Source organism: Aquila chrysaetos, chromosome 25, assembly GCF_900496995.4.
Source record: "Aquila chrysaetos chrysaetos chromosome 25, bAquChr1.4, whole genome shotgun sequence".
Lineage (NCBI taxonomy): Eukaryota > Metazoa > Chordata > Aves > Accipitriformes > Accipitridae > Aquila > Aquila chrysaetos.
The window spans coordinates 11040540-11064712 of record NC_044028.1 but is presented as its reverse complement, the minus strand read 5'-3'; the positions used below and the strand labels follow the sequence as shown (position 1 = coordinate 11064712).

The 24173-nt window shown below is 39.2% G+C and overlaps 1 protein-coding gene across 2 annotated transcripts in view; it reads left to right on the top strand.

The window, feature by feature from the left end:
* The window catches only part of BMERB1 (bMERB domain containing 1), a 57449-nt gene that overhangs the window by 25001 nt on the left and 8275 nt on the right, over positions 1–24173 (top strand). For both annotated transcript variants that reach the window (XM_030001938.1, XM_030001937.2), the window contains exons 2-3: positions 4352–4475; positions 22481–22554. In XM_030001938.1, coding sequence (XP_029857798.1) covers positions 4352–4475; positions 22481–22554 — 198 coding nt within the window. The remainder of the gene's footprint in view (positions 1–4351; positions 4476–22480; positions 22555–24173) is intronic.

The window sequence follows — 24173 nt, the reverse complement described above, 5'->3', positions numbered from 1 at the left end:
TAAGAATGACATAGTTCGGGTTCCTACAGCATAGGTTTGGGACCCTTTGTGTTACTGATACACCTCACCTTCTCCATGCCTCTGTCTTTTACAAAGATGACGATAACAAAACCCCCAAATTAGAATTCAACCAGCTAATGGTTGTAGAGCACAATGAGCTTCTTAGTGAACAATATGCTTGCATCGAGTGACAGCAGCAGGATTTTTGCTGACAGTTACTTTTTCCTTACAGCATTCCTTACCAATTTGTCTGAAACGATTGACACCAGGTGTAATGCAGTCTCCCATTTCTCATTATATCACTTCAGGCTTCTTTTAAAGTTTTCTTTGCGCTTATTCACTTAATAGGCATTTTATTTTTTTGTTGCTTTTCATCACAGGTGGCCAATGTTCCATTTCTGGCTGGCACACTAAGGATGAAATGTGACCAAGTTAATACCCAGTTTAACTATACTAGTCTGCATTTAAATTGAAGCAAAAGTATGCATAAATAGCTTCAGGTTTACCTCTTCAGTCTCTCTCATATGTAATAGCTTGATAATTTTATTTCTATATAGTAATTATTTTCATGCTAATATCTTTTTGTGCATGTAGTAATAATATTTTACTTGTTTCTTTGTCACTGAAAATTATCCTGGAGATTGCAGAGCAGACAAAATAGTTTCATTCTGTCACTGGCTGTGACTAATCTCAGTGTTGTCTCTACTTTTGCTTTAGGAATTTTGGCTCATTACCAGAACCAGAGCTTAGTAACAATATATGCTAAAAAATAGTTGACTAATGCATGCCTGCTTTAAATAAAATGAAACATTTCTTCTTTCTTTCATGAAAAGGTAAGAGACTTCTGTGTGAAGCTGTTCAGAGTCATGTCTCAAAGCACTAGAGGTGTCATTCATCACTGGGACAGAGCTAGAGCTTTACTCAAAGGCTTAATAACATTAACATATTCTTTCCCAAGTGGTTTACATCCCAGAAGCTCAAACCATTTTAGGAAAAATAATTAATTATCCTTCAGCATAGCTGCTGCCAGGTAGGCCAAACAGTTATTCACAATATTAGATGAGAAATTCAGACACAAACAGGTTGGTGATCTGTGAGGATCACAATGGTGAAGGTGTGAGGTAAGAATCCTGACCTGTGGCCTCTTCAGCAGCTTGTATTTCCAGAGTGTCCTCACACCTGTGCTCTACTATTTCAGGATTTCTGGGAAATACGGTGTTCTAATTGTGCCTTTTCACTCAGAGCCTGCCTTAAAAATGCATACTCTTCAGAGGGGGCCAAAGTGGGTGGTATAATACAGCTGTGTTGGGTTTATGAGACCTATGGACTCACGTATATAAAGGGCATTGGCAGCTGCCAAAGGAGCTCACTTAGTCTTTACCTGTTAGGAAGAGAGGTTTAGAAAAGCTGGAGATTCAATGCAAAAAATGAATTGTTCCTTAATAGTGCACAGGTGAACATGCATGAAGTATGGATTGAATTCAGTTCCTGCTCCTTGGAAGACCGTACCTACCCCTCTAGAATTGGGTCTTAATCTCTTCCAGCACCACAGTGTGTCCATACTCGGTTCTCTATATCGTCACCTTCAAATTTTTTCCCTTTTCAACTGCCCGGTCTGTTTTTTCCTCTTAAAGTTCCCTTAATCCAGCTCTTGCCAATACTCCTTCCAGTTTGAGATCTCCATGAGAATTAATCACCTTACAGTATGTTCACAGCACATGTACTGCTATGAAGATAAACTAAACCACTCCTTATCTCTCTGTATTATTCTGGCTACATCTCTAAGTTTGCAGGCAAGTTGTGAACTAATATCTTATGGTTTCTATATTTATTTCCCTCCACTTTCAAACTTGTGGTGCCTTGCTTACATTTTTTATTCTTTTGAAAACATTGCATAATTTTGGATAGCTTTCAAAAATATTTTCTCTGGTTCAAGCACACGTTGAGTGGGATGTGAAGGAGAATCTGTGACTGTTCTGCAAGAGGTCAGACCAGACTACTGCTTGTCACACTAATTCTTGTGTTGGCTTTAAGCACGTACTCAAGGCATAAGGCTTTTTCATGATTCCCCTCCTGAATTATTGAAATCACAGTATGATAGCTGACTTGATCTAAGGGGTAACACTGGGGCATTTACAGCTAGAGTTGCAGACTGGAAATAAGACAGTAACTTTTTTTTTTCCTGCTTTCTGAGGTCTTGAGAACTATTTTTAAAATATGTATCTATATGTAATATATTTGTGGCTTATCTTTCTAATTACCAGTATTATTGGCTTTAATTCATGGTAGCATCAGGATAAATTCCTATCTCCTGATTAGTATTTTTGGAAAATAAATTTGCACCAAAGCGTATTATGCTGCAAGCAGTTAAAATAACTCTACAACCCTGAAAAGCAACAAGAGGCAAAACTATACTTACAGAGTCTTTGTTCTAGTTTCTTTTGACTGATGTCTGATAAACATATAGTGAATATTGAATTATAATTCTGCACATCTGTTAGTGGTAGCACAGCATGTTAGTTACTCTGCTACTAAGTTCAAGACTTTGCTATGGTTCCTCATTCCCACACACACAGATAAGGGTGTGAGGGGAGGGAAAGGGTGGGGCTGGATACAGTCCCTAAGGCATTTTCAGTGGTGTTCAACCTTCCTCAAACAGATCTAGAATTTCCAAGGCTTTTAGGTTCTATTTCAGCATCTAAGTTAGTGGCTGGGATTTCAAAAGACTCATGTGCTTTAAACTGTGAAGCTAGCCTGCAGAGCTGGAACAACACTTCTTAATACATCTAGGCTATACCTCAACTAAATATACCCCAACAAACACAATGATTTCTAATAGGAAAATCCATCTTCCACAGGCAGCAGTTGTATGTTCAGACACACCAGACAGCCTTACTTTACCAACCAGTTTTGTAATTTGAGTTTTAAAAACAACTACTGAGAAATGGCTGTTCTCTCATGAGAGCCATTTCAAAATCTGTGTCACTTTTTTTCTCAAGATCTTGTTATCTCAAAAAAAAAAAAATTAATATTTATTTGCCCACTTCCTTCATTATGAATTGAAGCCAAAACTTGCAGACAATACTAGCAGGATATATATTTTATATATTTTTATATAAAAAGAAAATATGTTTTCTTTATATCCTATAGAATTTCTTTACTTTGCTTAAATTTTGGGAGAACAGGTCTTTGTGAACTAAGCTCATGCAGGGGCTGTGTTGAGATTTTGTAGTTTCATTCCTACTCGAAGTTTTTGTCAAAAATTCTTCTCAGCTTTTTGTGCTTAGTCTGTCATGAGGGACTTTTGAATGTCTCCTCTTAATTAATTGAACAGCTTTTTTTCTGATGCTTTTTGTCTCCTGTTTTCTGCATAATCATGCTGAGTACATTTTGACCTCTTCATTTTCCTTTTTTAAACCAATACATGTGAAACAGGCTTGCTTTCAGGAATACGTCTCCATTGGGGTACCAAAACATGCACGCACTCTATTTTTCAGCCTCTAAATTCTTGTTCAAAATGAAGGCCAAGTATGGTGAACCCTTGGAATAAGGTTTTCCAGAGGCTAAGTTGCTCCTTCCCAAATCCACCTTCTATAAATTGGTTCCTTCTACCTTCAATGAACACAGTTCATAGCCCTGTTTCTCTCTCGATTAGAAGAGGTTATACATCAATTATAGAGAAATAATCACAGAAGGACCCTGGCCTTACCAGTTGCCAACTAATTATTACAAAGTGCTGAAGTGCTGTTTGTCTCCTCAACTGATTTCAATGCCCTAGTGAGAAACACTCAGCTCCTCGAAGGATTAGGCCCTACGTCATTTCTAATCACATCTTTGGCTCCTCTCTAGTGGGCCTGGGCTTTAGCTGTTAGTCAGTCTGAGATGGTGGAATGGCATGAAGAGTTATGAGAATTAAAGATGGGAAACCTTCATCAGTTCACATTGCCTGCCCTTGTGCCAAGATAGGACTCTTCAGAGTTGCAAGTAATTGCTGTGAGTGAGTTTTGTAGCAGTCTATGGCTGTTCTTTCAAAGTTTGTAGTATATCAATTAAGGAACAGTAGCTATAGTAACCTACTGAGTTGGGATTCCTTAGAGGTATGATAGATTCTGACTAACAAAATGAATGTCACTTTGGTTTAGGGACTCTTTCACTTCAAAATGGTTACTTTGAAAGTAATAAGCAAAAAAAATAGAGAAACCAGTCAACGTAGCATTCAGCTAGAATATTCTTTACTACTTGCATTAATTACTCCATAGTCAGATAGCTCTGTGATTAAATTTACATTCCTCAAAAAATCCATTAAGGCAGTTTGACTAGCTTAATTCATTTTCTCTGCTTTCACACACAGATCAACTTGACATCATTTCAATGGCTGAAACAACAATGATGCCTGAGGAAATTGAGCTTGAGATGGCAAAGATCCAGAGACTTCGGGAAGTCTTAGTCAGAAGAGAATCAGAACTCAGGTTTATGTAAGTATCAATACTTCTGGGAAAACACTATGCAAAATTAATCAAAATAGGAAAGAATGCTATTTAGAAGACTTTTATCTGCTTGACATTTTAAAAGGAAGAAAGATAAAGAGCATCCCAGTTAGGTGAATGCTTGCAAAATGCCATTGGGAAATAATTTTTGTAGTTGCAAAGGAAATTACCTTTTTAATTCAGCACCTTTTTTATTCAGTATGATTTGCAGAAGACATAAAAGGGATCTATTACTTACAAAAGGAAACTTTAGCAAAGTACGTGTCTACAGAGCATATTTTTATACCTGACTTCAGTCCTTTGTGGGAAGGATATTTGTCTGAAGAAAATATCAACAGGTAGGGGATTTGAAGCTTCTACAGTCTAACCTAATTCAGGCTTTATTCCTCACTTCATTAGTGGTCTCAGACAGTTCATGTCACAAGAGAGCACACTGTGTTGGACTAATAGCAGCCAGGATTTGACATTTGTTAAATGGAAGCCATTATATTATGAAAACAAAACACTTTTTCATGTATCAAAATAAATAGCAATACTCCAAGAGAGGTTTTTCAAAACTGCCAAAAGGGTCAGGCATAGGAGCCTCACTGAAGGTTAATCAAAATTAATCCAGTTCTGATTATGAAGTCAATAGGGTTCATATTCCTAAATCACTGAATTTACAAGACCAGGACTTATTAATGAGTATATTATTTTGAAGTCCCATCTGTCTGTGAGTACCTGAGGTCAGAAACCAACGCCTCTGCTGGCAGGCCAAGAACCTCAGTAGATTTAAAACCTGTTGAACCCAGACCCTTGGCATTAATGAAGCTACAGTAGCCCGAAAAAACTCCCTTGCTCTCTTCTCCCTTTAAAGTACAGAGATAGGACTAGTACTTTAACCCTTACACCTGGAGGTTAATTTCAGTGCCCTGACTTGCACTGCCAAAAGTTGAAAGCCTCATTCTCAAACAGTACAGACATCTGTCTTGGAGTATTATCCTGGAAGACTTCAGCTGCAAATCACTGCTTAGACACCTCTGGAAGTAAGGACTGGTAATAGTGACACTGACCTTTAATTATGCTGTCGTCGTACAAACAAAGTAAACAGGAAAGGTTTTGTCACACCTGCTCCTGGTAGTCAAATAACTGCTAGTTTATTGGCTTGTACATAAATTTAATCTGGAAGAAGTCTGCGCTTCTCTTGACATTTTCTACATCAAACAAAGCACTGAAATAAACTGTCCCAGTGAAAGAGAGCCATAGCAGGTATCTACTTGTCATTGTTTTGCATGTTATTCACTTGTTCTGTTTGTTCTTGTATCTAGTCTGTTCTTTTCTTTTTTGCTCACACTCATCACACGCTTTACTCTGTATTGCCTAGCACGTGTTTGAGTAAGGAATTTAACGTAGAGGAGCTTGCTTATTGAAAAGGGAATATAACTGACATTCATACTGTGCAACAGTGCTCTTCCTGCATTAGATACTGTCCAAATACACTCTGCCTAGAGCTACCAAAGAGCACTCCCCAGCCGTTCACTGGCTGAGTAAGGAAAGCTCTTCTGAGCATCAAAGTCTCCACTAGATTTGGCCCTAGGTATTAGCAAAGCAGGCAGGTGACAGAGGCAGCAACTGCTAGAGATGGCTCCACTTTTGTCTTTTCTAAGTCATGGAAAGCCAAGCTTGTTGCTGCTGCCACTGTTCAGCAAGAGGGACTGAGGTCTGTGCCACTGCCACAGACCCTTTCACTCCTTCAGAAGCAGTGGGCCAAGATGACCACTTTTCCAGGGATTTCTAGCTTTCTAGCCCGACTGTTCCCTTCTCTGTGGCAGAATATCCTGACACTGCTTATTAATCCTTGAGGCAGTTAAATTCAGTTTGTTAACACCACTGAATGAAATGGTGAGATAGCATCTGTCTCTGCACTGGGACTATACTTGCAAACCAAGACTGCACTGATCATGATGTTTCAAGCCCTGTGTTGGCTTCCCATCTTTCTAAGCCCATTTACAACAGGCAAGTTCTTCATACTGGCTCATCAAATGTGAAAGAAAAAGCAGCCTCTCTCACTCACAAAGGCCTCCAGAATTAGAACATGCTTCCCTTAATAGCTTTTAGGAGTCCAAAAAATGGTCTATTTGACTTTATCTCATTTTTTAAAATGTTTTTACATTTTATTCCTGACAAGTGAGAAGCATGTTGCTACTGATGCCCAAGTAATATAGCAGCACCTGTTCTTTACTACCTTTCATTCTGGATAGTTTACACCGACAGAGTGGCTCAGTTGCATTTGTTTTAAATGGCAAATGTGTTTTAATGATAAATGTCTTTTAATGACCTCTTGCTGAGATTAACAGCACAACTCACGGTTACCTCAGTGGTCCAAGTTTTGTATCTGTTTAACTAAGCAAATTACATAAACTCTAATTCATGGACGTAGTGTGGAAGACTTTGTACGTGGCCATATTTAATTTTTTCAGTTGTTTCCTGAAGTAACATATTGCCAGTGTCCCAAGACCAGAAGTCTATATGTAGGTCATGAATTTTCATAATTGTTTTCTTCTGACAGGACTAGATTCCCCTGTGAATGACCTATACAACCAACTGCATGAAACTGAGCTCTCCCAGGCAGGTGTAAGGCAGACTCGACTTCGAACATGTGGCTGCTAACTAGCAGTACTACACCTATGCTCAGACCACCGAGTTCAAGACCAGCTTTAATGAGAAACAGATCTCTTTGGTTCTTGTACCTGCTTTAGCTTTTCGTTCAATTATAACAAAAGGATAAAATATACATATAGTAATGGAGAAAATGTGTAGTATGTTTGTATTCTTTTTTTTTCCCCTCATGTTGTTAGCAACAGAGTAGCAATTCTCTTGAGTTAAACTGGGGTTTTTTAAGTTCTTATAAAAGCATGAACACAATGAAATAATTCCATATCACTTACACATCCAGCCACAGCTTACATCTCTAGCTACGTTTTTAAGACTAATGGTTTATTCTTCTCACTGTCTCTCTGTATGACTGATTTTTTTATTCGCATGTAGCCAGATCCTAAAGCTAGGACAAAGTACATTGTAGCTGTGCTTTAAAAAGAAAAATTATAAAAATAAAGTAAATAAGCTAGAGGGCTTGTGCTCTTGAGTGTATCACCAGCCCTAATGGTGGCCATAGCTCCTTCATGTTAAGAGGCATGCAGCCTGTCAGCTTTACCTACACACACCAGCAACTACCACAACTCTTCACAGCACAGACACTGTATTTTAACAATATTCACACTTAAAAATAAGAAAACAAAATGCTGCAAGCTAGACATGTTGCTGATTCAGAGCAAGCTCTTCGCCTGTCAGAGCGATGCAGGTTTAATCCATGGAAGGAACTTGCTCCAAGACTGCTAATTGAAATTACTGCTTTCCTTGAAGAAGACGCACAAAGAAGATCAAGATGGGATAATAATAAAAGTCACTGATGTCTGAAACAGCTCTGCAACAACACATGTTGTCTTTAAGTATTATGTCAACATTTTGCCCAGACAAATGCAGTAGCCATAAAATAAGGGCATTTGGTAAAGAACTGCTCCAGGTTAGCATATCAGCCAGTACAAAAAAACCAAACACAACTAAAACCAAAAAACAAACCCAACTGAAAAAAAACCCCTAGCAAGGTCTGGATGCTTAGTTGGTTTGCACTCCAACCTGGAGTTGGTTTGCATTTTTCACACTTCTGTGCATGAACCAGTAAAAACTTTACCTGCTGGTATGGGAGATCATCAATAATGTAATATTCTTTCAGGTAGCTCCTCAGCTGTAATCTATATAGCATATGTGTCTTTTCAAGCAACATGGACTCGACAGCTTTCCTGCTTTGAAAATTAAGGCATCGAGGCCTTATTTTTACCATTGTAATACTATGAGGTCCATGTTCCCTCTCCCCACTGAATAAAGTAACACCAACGATGAAGTCTATAGGACAACAAAAGGGATAAAATTAAGTATGTTGCTCCTACGTCACTATACAAATGTTACATTGCAGTACTCACAGTTGGTAATACTTCAGTATCTAAATAAAATCTTTACTGAACAGTTTATCATCACTAAAAGCTTTAGAAGAGTCACCCTGTAGGGGTGAAAGAAAGAGTGAGATGGTGAAGAAATAAAAGCCAGATACGTAATCATCATTATTATTTGAAAGTAAGTCCTAATGTATTTGAGAATCAGGCAGTGGGATTAAAATAAAAAATGAAAGGACTTAATAGTATTAGACTTAAAAAGTGGTACAGAGTAGTGTTCAAAAACCATATAAAACTATATGTGGGTTTTTTTTCTCATACATATCCAAGCAGCCTCTGTGTCTCATCTGTTAGCCCATGTCTATCAAACATACTATTAGTTCAACAGACCCAGATTTTCAGTTTTCAAAATTAAAGTGAGGAAAATTTCAATTATATTTGAACAAATTTCACATACAGTTCTGTGATTAAGTACTGAGTTAAAACATCAAAGCTTGGTTTTTTGGTTTATGAATTTCCCCCCACCTCTTTGCAACAGTCACACTGTGAATAAGCAAGTTGCTTTGTGCTGTACTGGATATTAAAATTACTCACGATCTTTGCTCTGGGCCATCGACAGGTTAATCTCCTCAGGAAGAAATTTTCCACCTTTAGAAATAGATTTGGACACCCAGTCAGCAACAGTAATTCATGTGATAGTGAAGTCAGTCACCAGATAAGAGACCTCACTTGCCTGCAGGTTTATGATTCTGGTTAAAGAAGGGAAAGGGCAGCAAAAATTCCTTTAATAAGGGCACACTTTATTTTTAAAGTTTAGAGGGAGTCCTTCATAGGGCCCCTTCCACTGCAGAGGCATGCAAGGCAGTGCTAACTGCTTGCCCTCACAGGTGAAATGAGCTCTGTGGCTGCATAAGACAAAATGGCCACCATTCTGTGGCACCTCAACCACACAATACAAAATGGCTGCCCTCTCTGTGGGGCCACTGCAGTGACCCTTCCCCTGACACCCACCTTCCTCTTGCAACAGCTTTGAGGAATTTTTTCCATCCTCACAAACTCTGTGCCCTCCCCTTATTGTCTGCTGGGCTGTGTGGCATAGAGGGCCATGGGCTGCCAGCTAAGGCCCTCAGAAAACGTACGTTTTTCTAGCAGCCATCTCCAGTGCCCCTGGCTCCAATGGGACACAACAGAGCTCTGGCAAGTCTGTCACAGGAGGCCTTCGTGAAAACCAGGGGATATTTGGATGCAGGGCTGTTAAATGCATGTGTCCTCCACCTGTCCTTCAATAAAAACACTCACTGCTCAGATCACCCCAAGTACAGCAGCCAAAAAGGCCACGTACCCTGGTCCAAATCTGAACTTGGTGCAGTTCGCAGGGCACGGCTCTGAAAATTAAACTGTCTGGCAGACATCTACTGACAGCTTCCAGAAATTGCATAATTCCTGACTGGTGGACAAGTCAGGTATGTACTAATATCTATCAAAATTATTTTAAAATTCAGAAGATGTCTTTAAGAAGATGTTGCAATTTGTCCACATCTGTATACCAGGCCCACAAATCATGTACTGTCCACAGCCCCACAGAGCAATACATACTGTTTTTTAGTGACAGACCAATAATTTACTGTTGAAAGGGAATACCTTTATTTTCTCTTAGACAAATATAGTCTGCCTATCACTGTGTTAGAGAAAAACTTCCCCAAAATACAGGAAAAGTGAACATTCAGTGAGAACAGTGGAAAGAGGATTTACCCTGTTTAAAAATGAAATACCAAAAATTTTTAAGTGAAGACCACAAATAACCGTACAGTTTCAATACATGTGATTTTTCTCTCTTTTGTACTGCTTTGTAGTCCTTTGTATGCTCTTTCGTCTCTGCCTTGCAAATAGAAGTGGAAATTCCTTGCTGGTGTACTAAACATAATGTGAGACCTCGTTTCAGTAATTAAAACTAAAGCACTTAAAGACAAAGATATATTTAAACAATGTAACTTTGTGGAACTCTGAAGTGAAGCAAAAACATACAGTACAGGAAACTCCAGTTGACATCTCAGTTTCAAATGTGTGAGGCTTCTTTATTGCAAAGCACAGCTTTTTAATTTTGCTGAGTGAAGCTCAATAAAATCAGATGTGTGACAGCATGTTCAGCCTGTCCCCTGAAATTTTTTTATTTGAAAACCAAGGGAAGTGGCTGAACTCTTACCTGTTTAACAGCTTACATGCCATATACCACAGTGGAATAGTTCATCTTGTAGTGTATGGTTTAAAAGATGCCAGCTTTCTGATAATGCTTGTTTTTCTTTTTATCGATACAAAGAAATAAAGAAAGCAAAATCAGCTGAAGCAATCGCTTAACAGGTCGTGATGTTTCTCAGACCTTGGTGCAAATTGCAAGTCGGGTATCAGCCTTTGCAAGCCTGTCCTTTGCTTTGCTCTATGCTATTATTTCCTCCTTTAAAAAGAAAAGGAGGGCAGCTGAAGACAGCTGTACTCTTCATATCCAGGAAGTCCGTGCTATTTCCAGCTGAATACCTGCTTGCTATGAAGAATTACCTAAAGTTTACATGGAACCAATTTTCAGATTATAAATTCAAGCCTTCCTCAGTTAGGTAATGCCACAATTTATATTGTGCAATCACATTTTAGCTGAGGCAACCATAGTCACAGCAGAACAGATGCACTGTGATTTGCTCTGTAATTACATTATCAAATCCTATTTTTGTCTCAAGACCCTGCCTCACTTAGTACCCACGATGGACCTCCTCAGGATATGTCAAGGTTGCGTGGCAATTGTGGCTGTTTGTAGCATCTCTCCTTCTATGCTACTGATACTGTGAAATTCCAAAAAATTATGCCAGGAGCTGTTGTGACCATCTCCAGCCAGCCCAGGAAATGAAAACATAGCTTAAAGCCATCATATGCTATCTCCAGCTCTTCTGGGTTTATTTTCAGAAAAGCTGAGGACTCAGCACGTATTGATATGAAGGAGACAGTATGTACGGAAAAGCATCAGTTTATAGCTAGCCAGCATTCCCCCTCATTCGCTTCTCAGACTTCTCTCAGCTCATTTCTTAAAATATTCTCTATAAAAAGAGGTTTGGGTCAAACTGTAAATTTTCAATCTGTCTTTGCTGTTAAGGAAAGCAAACATACCACTTCAGAACATGCACACTCTCTCTCCCTTTCTAATTATCCTGTCCCACTTCCTTCTTTTCTTTCCTGGTGAGATAATAGGCCCAAAGGCCACAGGAGCTGCTCAGGCAGCATCCTCTTCATTGCACATTTAATGTGTTACTGCTATAGATACTTGTGTATGGCTTCAGAAGCAGTTTAGGATTCATATCACTGGGGGGCATGGACATATACTGTGCTGAAAGACACGATTATAAAAATGGGTAATGCATGTGTTTTAGCTCAGTTTGGTTGACAGAGGAGACAGGCAGCAAAACCTCAGACCTCTATATGATACAGGAACAGATCAAAACTGAACCTCAAAATAATTTGTAGTGCAAGATTCATGGATTTTTAAATGTATTAGCATATTCTGACCCAGTAAATATTAATAGTATAGGTGAGATCTTATCATCCACAGTTACTGCCTATGCCTGTGAATAGAAAAGGCATGGAGTTCTTATAAAATAGCATTCACTGTCATCATGAAACATGCTCCTTGGGAAATCTGCCAGTGCCTGATACTGCAGATGGAAAGCAAAACTTGAAGCCAGCTATATTGGATGACCTTGAACTGAAACTGTGAAAGTTGCTTCCACCTGTGATAGCTGTCTTGGGAGTGGTTATTTCTAGCATGTAGGTGATACTGAATAGCAATTTTTTAATGTACAGGGAACATAAGATATTAAATAGTAAGCCCTATTAGGTTGCTTTAGGCAATTATTTAAAACAGTTTTACTTACCTCATTAAACTTGTTTTATCTGTAAAAATGTAGAATATTTGCTTAATGTCTGTGTGGTTATTACACTGCTAAACTAATACTGCGACAAAGCCAAATTCACCTCCACATTGACTTAGCATAGTTAAAATTGGTCATTGTCTTTGTAAACTCTCACTACACACTATTAGATGACTCCCTCTTCTCCAGAGTGCTCATAATATCTACATCATCCAAATTCTCCATAGATCCATTCAGGTTTGTAGACCATTTTACACTATTATGTTTGCTTACTTGTAATCCCAGGAACAACTACCTTTTATGTAGATAAGTTTGCTGCAACTTGATTTTGCCCTGGTAATAAACTCATACTAGCAGTCGCACAGCTTCATTAGCTGTCCAGAGTATATAATTAATCCTTGTTTTGTTTTTTTTTTTTCTTGCTTCCAATCAGGCTTACTTTTTCTTTACCTGCCTTTTTAACCTTTATCCTTTTCCCACTTTGCAAAAAACCCCCATAAAACTCTCTTTTGCTGCTGTGACGTTGATGTACTCATTGCTAGTAGTAGTAGAGGTGGGATAGTCGGTAACAGTCATTCTATAGGGTATTGGACATAATGGTAGAATCTCCAATTGAGGGAAATTCATCATGGAGAAAGATTTATAGTCCATATTCCTTCTAATAACAATAACACATCAACAGAGGTCAGATAGGATTCTCGCTTTTATGTCTTTTGTAGTATGCACAGCACATTGGTATTTTAAAGTACAAAAATCTATGTCTGCTGATTGCCTGGCTTTATGCAACCACTGCAAAGTGAAGCAACATCAAGCTACACAAGAACTGACAAAGTGAGAAGTTAATTCCTTTAGTGATGATAACCTTCAATAAACCAACTTAGAAATCCTATGTTTTAATTTAGAATGAGTGCAAAAAATGTAGTAGACTCGCACAAAGTGGGAACATGAAACAAACAGTCTCTCATTACTGGCTAAACTCGAGAAGTAATACTGTACTACAAAGCCTGCTTATGTGGAGTGTTTCCATTCTGAAGTGAGAAAAGGCAGCACTGATAGCTGTCTTTGTATGAACAAAGTTCATTTCAAATTTTAATTACTTTTTCAACCAAGTACTTTATCTCTGTTTCTAGTGACTCACTAATGTAGCATCAACTGTGACTTCTCAGTGGCTTAATGCCACGTGTGGCCACAGTGACATGCACTGAGCATCACCCTCGGTAAGGGTGAGAGGGAGGGAGAATGTGAAGAGATAAACAGGCTGTCAAAGGTGTGAATAGCAGTGGTAACTTGCTGGTTATATATTGGTAAGCAGGTGTTCTGACTTTTGCTTTCTTTGCTAGTTTTGATTCTTTCTCTGCTACTTTTTGTCTTTGTACTGTATATCATCTATTTTCTCTCTTCTAAGGTTAAGCATGGAATTCTCTTAGGACTGTTTACTTATATGTACACCATCTAGTACTTTTCTCTGAGTTCAGCACCTAGCTGTTCCTATAGTGCAAAGAAATAACACCAACAAAACCAAATTTTTTTTCATGAATAGAGTCGTTGTTGTCAGTGTTTTCTGATAAGATCTGTCTTTTCATGAAAAGGAGTAATAAATCTTTTCTCCTTCACAGTTCTATAATCTTAATAATACAGTATAATTTACTGTGAATTCCTTCCTTTTTTTCCCTGATTGTATCTTGCTCTAGGAACATAGGATGCACTTTGGGATGCTGTAGAGAAGGAGGCAGTTGTGTGATGATATATATTTTTCAATAAATATACATGTCAGGTTGTCAGCTTCATAAGGTAAGGTACCATTAAGGAAAATATCAAGCCCAGCTTTATGAGGGATACTATGGCTGTCCCATTGATATAGCCTGGTGTGGCACACACTCTTCTGCAAGATAGGATTCATTTGTGGCTGTGACTGTATGTCCCCATTCACCTTTCCCATCCCAAGCACACTGCAGTTGTGTCTCACCTGCAAATACCGAGTCCTTGAGGAAACAACCAGGGAACTGCAAGCTGGGAAATGGTGCAGCCTGGTTTCTGTAATGCAAGTTGTCAGATACTCAAAGCTTGAGGCTTCTGAGATTAGGGACAGCATTTCTAGGGGACTGCCATGGATCTAGGAGCCTCAAGGATGTCAGCGTGCCCACTGTAGAACTGGGAACTCCTGGAAGATCCAGATCTGGTGAGGGTCTCCCAGCTCTTCAGACAGGAGCCTGGAAGCCTCAGGAACATGAGTTCAGGACAGAATTGCAAAGTATGTGGACTGTGCGCTTTAAGTGGAAAGTATAAATACAAATCAGCTCTCAAAGAGGAAAGAAAAATGCCTTTGTTCAGTTTGATGTCTCTGCAGAGCCATCTCCTTTGCCCTGTTTGACAGCAAACAATCAACCCCAGAGGAAAATATGACATTACACTTTCAACTGTGTGGCAGTAAAAATGCTACATTAAAATGCTCAGAAAGGAGAAGCATTTTTTTAGTGGTGTATAATGATAAACATATCATTAGCAAAGTATTTAATGAATTGTAGACTTAGTACCTGGTAGTTGAGATGTTTGTGTCTTAAGAAGAAAATGTAGAAGGAGGAATTTTTGTTATCATCTCTGTTGGACAGCTAGGAAAATAATTATTTAATAGAAAATTTTCTTTAAATAGCATTTTCTACATTGAATATTATGTTGTGGTTGTCACAAACTGCTGTTAATAGAAGAGGGAGCAGCTCTGGGTATCTTTAATCTTTTGACTTAGTCATTTTTAGGTCAGTAACTTAGCACTGGATTTCCATATGTAACCTTTAATCCTGAACTGGTTTTGATTTCCCAGTTCTTAGCTACCTGTGGTCTGGTTTGCATGACTGGATGGTAGAATGAATTGTCTCCCATGAGACCATGTATCTATGACAATGTATTCATAATATATCATGTATATATAGTACTCACAGTTACTGTGGCCCACCCTTTTGCACAGTTGCTTTTCCTGTAGGCAAGGATGCTCTAATAATGTGTAACTTGACCTGTGGTATTTCAGTGGTCTGTCTCACTTGCCTTCTGCTATAAAAAGAAGCGTATAAATCAGTGATGATTCAACAGTGAATTGAAAAGTCCTGAAATGGACTAGCAATGTTCAATTGTATACCAGGTACCTTTATATTCTTTTCAGCTTTGATACCAAACAGGTGCTCTTCTGGTTTTAAAAATAAGAAAAGGACAAAGAGGGAGGCAAATTAAGAAAGAAATTTATCATCGATTCTGCTAGAGACAATACATAACCAAACCTAGTTTCCTACTTCTGCTGCTCTAATAACAAAAAATAAAACTACCAGACCAGTTTAAATGAATGCTGCATATAAGTTGGCCCTATGCTTTTACATGCAGTCTTCTGTATGCTACTGCAATGGGGTTAGATACTTCTGAAGTGAAATCTAAATTCTCTATTGTATGTTTTTAGACAAATTAACTTAGTAATTTTTTGCCATGTAGAGAAATATTCCCCTCCACAGTGGGGCACTTCCAGGAAAGCTCCGCTTGTTACTACTGAAGTTGACAGTAAAACTTCATAACTGGCAGAGGAGATGGCCAAGCTCAAGAGAATTTAACAATGTCAGTGAGAATGAAATACAGGCAGCTGCTTTAGACACTGTTCTGGATTTCTGTGAAATATGCCTTAAATATGACCTCCAGGGACTGAGATTTTCAAGTCCTGCCATCTTCAATTGTCTGAAACGACAGCTGAATTACATTACTTTGCAAGTTGTGGTACAGTGCTTCTATCCACTGTTTCTGCATCAGAGAGCACTTTTAACAATAAAAAATAGACACACTTATTTTAATAGTTAAAGTTAATCATAGGACTTTTGATTTGTAACCTGACCTGCCAAGCAGGTCGGTCAGCAATCTGTTATCTTAATTGCCAGCTCTGTGTGTTCCAGCCTGAGCAGCACCAGGTGCTGAGCTAAATAACAAGGTGATAAACACACACCATAATGACTCAGACAACGTGTGCTATATTCATTAAATGTTGCCTGTGATTTCACAGATTTATAATTAGAAGCTTTAAGAAACTAAGATGAGTTGACAGGGACAAAATGGAGTCAAATGTAGAAGAGGGGCATACATAAACTTGTTGTTTTCGTCTATTCCCAGAATACTTTCACCATTCCAGATTCCCCACAGTTTTGGCAAGACCTTAAACACCTGCAATCCCCAAAGGCAGCCTCCACTGATGTCCCTCCTCCCCACCTCAGTCCTTATTTTAATGAATCTGCAGCTTGACAACACATTACCATCTCTGTCTGTAGCAATTCTCTTATTTCTATACAGCTCTTTACTTCAATCACCCAAATTTGTCCACCACTACTGGCTGCTCTTGGCTGGTGTTCAGCATGTTCATTTGGTGACACCACCAAGGAGATGATCTTCTTTATCCCTATATCGAGGTCTTCTCCAGATACATGTAATCATGTCAGCTCGTAACTTAGCATGACATCTGATTCTTAGGCTATCTCCTAGACTGGCACTATCAGAGTCTTCAAAAACTGTAATAATTACAAGCATTTTACTTCTGGGACAGGAATATATTAAAACAGAAATAAAAATAACCTAAGTGCCTGCAAACTGTCTTGGAAGAGAGGGAAGGAAACCAACAAAACCACTCTATGTTCATTTTTAACTTCAAGCACTTTAATGCAATAACAGAAAACAAAAGAAAAGAATCTCAGGCCTTTTCTTAGAGATGCTAGAGGGAGCACAGATCTATTTCTAGCTTTGAAAGTCATTCAGCAAAGGCAGCAGCTCTCTAGACATACTGAACTGCTCTGCTCATCCTGAAATCAATGAAAAAGATATTTGATGCTTATGAAGCTGTTATTAATAGTTCTTACTCTCAAATCTTAAGCATTTGACAAACTTGATGGCCATCTTCTTTTCTTTGGCTGACCATTAAGGCAAGCGTTTAGTGATTTTTACTATCTGCCTTTTACTATCATTTTTTCCATCCACAGCTCTAGATGGTACCTAGGTCTTACACTAGGGAACCTAGTTTTCTTTCTCAGCTGAAAAGAAGACAGAATAATTTAGCTGTTATGGAATAATTTAGTTTGAAACAAAAAAACCCACTTCTCTGTCCAGTACAGAATGTTTAAGTCATGCCTGCCATTTACTTCCACTGCCTCCAAGACCTGCCAGGGCACAGCTGAATGGGAGGTCTCCTCTCTGTTTTCTTGCCGTACTCCCCCTCAGTCCAGATGGTGCACGGCAGAGGTGACTCATGCTGTCACCTCACTTGTGGATCTTACAGGAATGACAGCGCTCAGAGCATTCTTCTGGTAACTGGACCACAGAAACACATATTGGGGCTGAGTCACTGTGCCAGATTACTGCAGACTCTTCCGACCCACTTATTTTCCCGTCATTTTGTGACATTGTCCTGGTGTCAGCTGGGATAGAGTTAACTGTCTTCCTAGTAGCTGGTACAGTGCTGTTTTGAGTTCGGTATGAGAAGAATGTTGATAACACTGATGTTTTCAGTTGTTACTAAGTAATGTTTAGTCTCAAGTCAAGGATTTTTCACCTTCTCATCCCCAGCCAGTGAGAAAGCTGGAGGGGCACAAGAAGTTGGCACAGGACACAGCCAGGGCAGCTGACCCAAACTGGCCGAGGGGGTATTCCATACCATGTGACATCACATTCAGTATATAAACTGGGGGGAGTGGGAGCGGGGGGAATCGCCGCGGGGGGAATCGCTGCTCGGGGACTAACTGGGTGTCGATTGGCGGGTGGTGAGCAATTGCATTGTGCATCATTTGTACATTCCAATCCTTTTATCATTACTGTTGTCATTTTATTAGTGTTATCGTTATCATTTTTAGTTTCTTCTGTTCTATTAAACCGTTCTTATCTCAACCCACAAGTTTTACTTCTCTTCCCAGTTTTCTCCCCCATCCCACTGGGTGGAGGGGGAGTGAGGGAGCGACTGTGTGGTGCTTAGTTGCTGGCTGGGGTTAAACCACGACAGACATGTTTAGAAAATCTTTTGCTCATGCTGTTTATTCATTATGAGCTATTTTATCTTTTTTTTGGGCAAACAGAGAGTCCACTGTTAGGTTTTGAAGATATAGCTTGAAATACCAAGAGAGAAAAGAATAATACATGCTCATGTGATATCTCCAAGCATACAGAGGGTTTCTTGCAATAAGCCATCAAGAAACAGAAAAGCAGAATTGCAGGCAGTGTGTCAGGAATACATGAAAGCACACTGAGAATTAATCCCTTGTTCAATACTACTGTGGTTACTCCAGGAATGGATTTTGGCTCTTAGTAACAGAAATGTTTTATCATACTCATAACTCATGTGTTTAAGATTGCTGGGCAGACATTTAAAGCTCAGCTCTGGGGGAAAAACTGACATATTGTAACTGCTGTTTGCTTTACTGATGCTTTTTCTACAACTTCAAAAATGATTTCACAGGGACTGGAAAGAATGTACTATCTATTCCAGAGAACAGAGAGTTCAGCAAAGGTTGTTTGTATATTGCAAATTTTATGCAAATGTCTCAAGCAGCTTTGCAGATAAACAGTCCTGGAGGGTATCATTTCAGTACCCTATGCCATGCTGTATCTATAGAGAAAAAGCCATTGCCTTCTGCACAGACCAACAACTTCACTGTGCTGCTCTCCTTTGAGAAAAGCAGCAGGTGCACAGGGAGCATAGCAGTGCTCTTAAATAAGCTGGACAATAGTCTTTGTAACTTATTCTCTTGCCCATCTTGCACTCTGGTAGATTTGACTTACAACATAGAAGAGAAAGCGCTGCGGAATTAGGCTCAGTGTGTTTCTCCAGCTTTTCTGTAGAAGGTTAAAGGACCCAAAAGAGTTTTGTTTTCTCTACTCTGCAGATTCCAGCTTTCTTTAAGATTCCCAAAAGCTCTTTTTACTTCCTAAAGAGGTCTGACAGTAATACAAATATGCTGTCAGTCAAACCGTGCTGACTATCCAGTTTTCAAATGAGAAATCCACTGGGATTTGATTTTTTTTTTCAGAAGTAGCCTTAACTTCTCCTGGGCCTTCTGTAACTGCTCACGTCCAAGAACCAGAGCATCAGAGGGAAAAAGAGAGGAAGGTTCATAGTACTAGTACAGATTGAATGTCCTTCCAAGAGCTTGCTTTCCCAGGAATTCCTCCTCTTCTATTTTCTTTGAGGGCAACAAGGTGACTCTTGCCCAGGACAGCAACTGTAGCCCTACATTCAGTATTATTTGCTAGCAAAATGTGTGATGTGCTTTATACTTATAAGCAACTATACCTCCTGCTTTCATTAAATCAGATGAATGAAGCCTTCACATGGTTTTCATGAATATGTCTCATAGCCCTCCTTTAGTCATTTAACCATATCTTTTTATTTTTTTCCTAATCAGCACCATGGAGTAGATGAAACACAAAGGCCGTTTGACACAGATGGGAGGAAAGATGTTCCATGTGCTTGAGGGGAATTGGTACAGATGGTGGATTTAGTCTTTGTCCATCATAAAAATGCACTAGCCTACAGAGCTGGGATCCCAGAGAGGTCATCTGGCTTATGACTTTTGGAATTCAGATTGTCACAGAGCTGTTACAGCCCTTAAGTGCTTGGGCACATATTTACTTCTCTCCTGTGAGTTACAAGGCAGGAACAAAATTTAGATCTTAGGAAAGAGATGCTAAGAATATATATGGAGAGTGCTAGCTATATGCTCTGCAGTCAGATTAAAAAAGAACCAAAATAATGAGAAGAATTGCAACTACAGTTGAGGCCAGTACCTTTGCCACAAATTGAGTGCAGGGGCTGTAAGGACTACTGAACATCGATGATCTTGCTCACTTGGAACGTACTGCCAATGATATTTTAAATTCCTGAAAAACCTGAGAGAAAAGCAGTGACATCAGCTTTTGGGAGTTCCTTGAGGAGGGCAGGGAGCCAAACTGATACACAGTGAAATATTTGAATTAGTATCTTTCAGATCTTCCCAGAATGAAGCCCAACCTACCGGATACAGAAAAAAAAGAATATCCTTTCTGTGTATGTCATGGAGATCTCTTTTGTAGAAACTCACTGTTCTTTTCACTAGTTAAGGGTCTGGCCCCTAGATATCATTTGAATACAGCAGTTCAGTATTGAATGTTTCTTGCCAAGAAACTGTCTTTGATAACTGTGGTCATTTTCCTCAAATATATTAACACATTATATTAATATGACACCCAAACTGCATGAACATTGACTGGATAAGGAGCTGTGAGGCTTGCTCACATCCCAGCACATTTTGAATATTGATGCTCCTGAGGGGATAGTGTTTAAGACTGTTAATTGATAAAAGTAATTTCAGTACCACTTAGCATGATGGATCTCAGGAGTAAAACAGGCTTTCCTTGTGATCAGCATGAATAATATGGGGAGCCCAAGTAAGAATAATCATCAGTATAAACAGCTCTGCCTCCAAGTTTTCTGAACACATACAGCAGTGAACCATGGACTAGCCCTGAGGCTAGCATGCTTAACTTCCCAATAAAAGCAAGCCTAACAAGACAGATGTATGGTGGGAGAGCAGATCCCCAGAAAAGGTGACAGTGGCACCTAAACAAGGAAAAGAGGTCAGCAATAAAGATTATTATCAGAGGTATTTCACTGTCATATTTTGGGAAGAGGGAAATAAAAAGGCAGCAGGAGTCACAGCACAATGAAAGTAGCAGAACAGGCAAGATGGAGTTAACCAAAGCAGCAAATAAGAAAAGGATCAACATGTTTTAATAACATGAGCAAAACAGCTGAAGGAGAGCTCCCTGTGGAGACCTGCATTCCATGCAGAAGCAGCAGGGAGCATAAAAGCTCTTGGGTTGTGATTAAAATCTTATTTGTGCCAGAAACACCTACTTTTTCCACTCCTCACTTAATTCAGTAATTTGACTGCATTATCCTTTGTGTGCTTGGTCTCACATCAACACACGCTAATCTCTTGGGTCTCCTCTCTTGAAATACCACTGTGACAACCCATGTTCTTCTGGTAGCACTTCAGCTACCTTCAGGTGCTTAGGCAACAGGCAATCCACCCTTCAGGCATAGGATTATGAAACAAGGAGTTTGAGATCTATGGGGAAGGATAGTGTTGGGGACATGCAAGTTGAAGAATGTACAATTAATCACAAAGTCTGTTTTTTCATATTCTTCAGGGTGCGATTTCAAAATGGAAGCCCCTAGTGCAGCCCTCAGAACCAACACCTGAGCCTTGGCTGCCAATACAGCTGAGACAATAAAATAAAACATTTGCCAGGAAGCTAATGCTGAAGTTTGCTAGCTTCCAGGAGAATAATTCAGTACAGCAGCTCTCAGAATAGATATCAGTTTCAATAAGAACTAAAGGTACAGTTTCTGCTAATGTTATAGATTTTTTTTTTTAAGCTATCTTTTGTGTATTAACATTAACGGACTTTCTGCACACATCAAGGATCTGAAGCACTCACGTCAACCACGGAAGACATCCACCCAAGGCATAAGACCTCAAAATAGATAGATGCCAAATTATGAGTTTCCAGATCTTTGGTATCAGGACTAAGTTATTAGTAAGGTCACAAAGAAAGTTGGTAGTGGAATATAAACCTAGTCTGGGCTGTTCCAAGCAACATATCAGCTTCTGCTGCCCCTTCCCGGTCTCCCTGTTATTCTCACCCTTGCTCTTTTCCCTAGTAAAAACTGTTGCTGCAGTATGTGCGGTATGGCACACTTATTTTTTTCATGACTGTTAAATATACAGATGCCCGTTCCAGAATGTTCAGTGACATTCAAGAAAGCAAAAGGCATCCAAAATAATCTGCAGTGACAGATAGGACCTACACACAGATTAGATCCCAGTAAGACAAGTAATCAAGGGCTCAACAGGCATTTAGTTTTACTATCTGTTTTAAATTGGTGAATGAACAGTATCAGTATCCCAAGGTTAAACCTCTGCATTTCAAGCTGATGCACAGATCCCAGGCAAGGGACAGTGTCATATATTGAGATGAAATCTGGCCAATCCCATCAACACAGGATGGAGTTTGCATGTCTCTGACCATGCTTTTTCTGTTTCTTCAGGATGGATGACATCCAGCTGTGCAAAGACATTATGAACCTTAAGAAAGAGCTGCAGAGTTTGGTAGCAATCCCAGGTAATGGCTATCTCCAACCCAATATTACGATAATGCTTGGGTGATGCATGGGTGGGGATGGTGTCAGGAACACACCTCTGCCCCTAACAATCAGAAATCTCCCCCCAAGGTTGAGTTTCATATCTCTTTCCTCTAGTCCTTATTTTTTCTTCCTGTTTTCTTTCCTGCCTTTAATCTCCTGGTCTCTAAATTTCTTTTCATGCTGTATTTCACTGCTCCCTTGGCAGCAACCCTGGAAATATCACTCAAACAAGGTGTGTATTCCTTAGTTCTTGCACTCCCTTAGCAATCTCAAGGGAACCAAGTGGCACAGAGATTGTCAGGTAGAAAAGACAAAGTGCTGAGATACCGAAGAAAAAAGGGAGAAAGGAGAGGGATTTATAACCATCACTGAGCATGACTGGTTTTTTTCCTAGATATATCCATTGTCACAACTGTAGTTATAGAATAAAGTAAAACAGGTTTCTACAAAAAACACGGGGGAAAAGTCTGCACTGCGTTTTGCCTTAATTCTCTGCAAATTCACTGCTCTAAGGAGGGACAGACTTGTGGGCAGTTTTGCAGTCCTTAACTCCAAACTCCAGCTGAAATCAATGAGGGATTTTCCTTCACTACAGCTTTGCTGTTTTAGATCATCCACAACAGCCCTACTCTGTTCAAGAAAAAAGTAGACATATTCTGCAAAACACTCAGCAACTGCAGTGGGCCATTTACAGCAGATATTACAGCATGGCCTCTAGCACCCTTCAGAAATAATTTGCTGCTGCCTAACTATTAAGAACAAGTTTTTACTCTCCTTTAGTTATCCTCATTTACCCCCCCACATTTTACTGGGCAAATTTAAAGGACAACTTTCTCCCTAGAAAGGAGGGAGAAGGTCACTCATAAAATAGGAAACAGGAGTCTACTCTGAGGCCACATGTTCTTAGTTGTATAAGAACTTTTCCACTTTGCTTTGCACCCAACAAAAGTGGATTCATAATCTTTCTACTTTTCTTTATACTTCTTAGGTACTTATAGGTCACATTTTTAATTTCTAGTAACACTGTTGGTATTTTATAGGTTTAAATGGTATTGGAAAGGATTATGAATCCTAGAAAATATCTAGCAATGATTTCCCTTGCCTTGCCTCTTTTAGTCTGCAGCTTTCCTACCCATACTTTTAACTTACAGTTAGGGCTGATAGGTTTTCACTTTTTTTGGTGGACTCTTTTTTTTTTTTAAAAAAAACCTTTTAGAAACTATCTTCCAGTCACAAAGTCTTAAGCAGTGATCCACAGACAGCAATTTCTCCTTAGCACTTCGCAAATCTCAGCAAACTTAAGTATGTGCAGTTCCAGCAGCACCACCTTTTGGCAGACTCACAAGAAGAATGCTTTTGTTTTAACAAAGACAAAGAAGCTGCTGGCATTCACACAGAACTAAGTGCTGACACAGCATCTGCCTAACCTAGAAAAACAGTTTCCAGAAATGGGTTCATTCATAACATCTTTATCATAATTTTCCTTTTAGTATACATATTTGTATAGAGAGACCTGCTCTTTGGCTTCAGTAGACACGGTTTAGCCTATTTCAGTAGACATGGGATCAGTCTTTTAGTACACAGAGTATGCAGTACT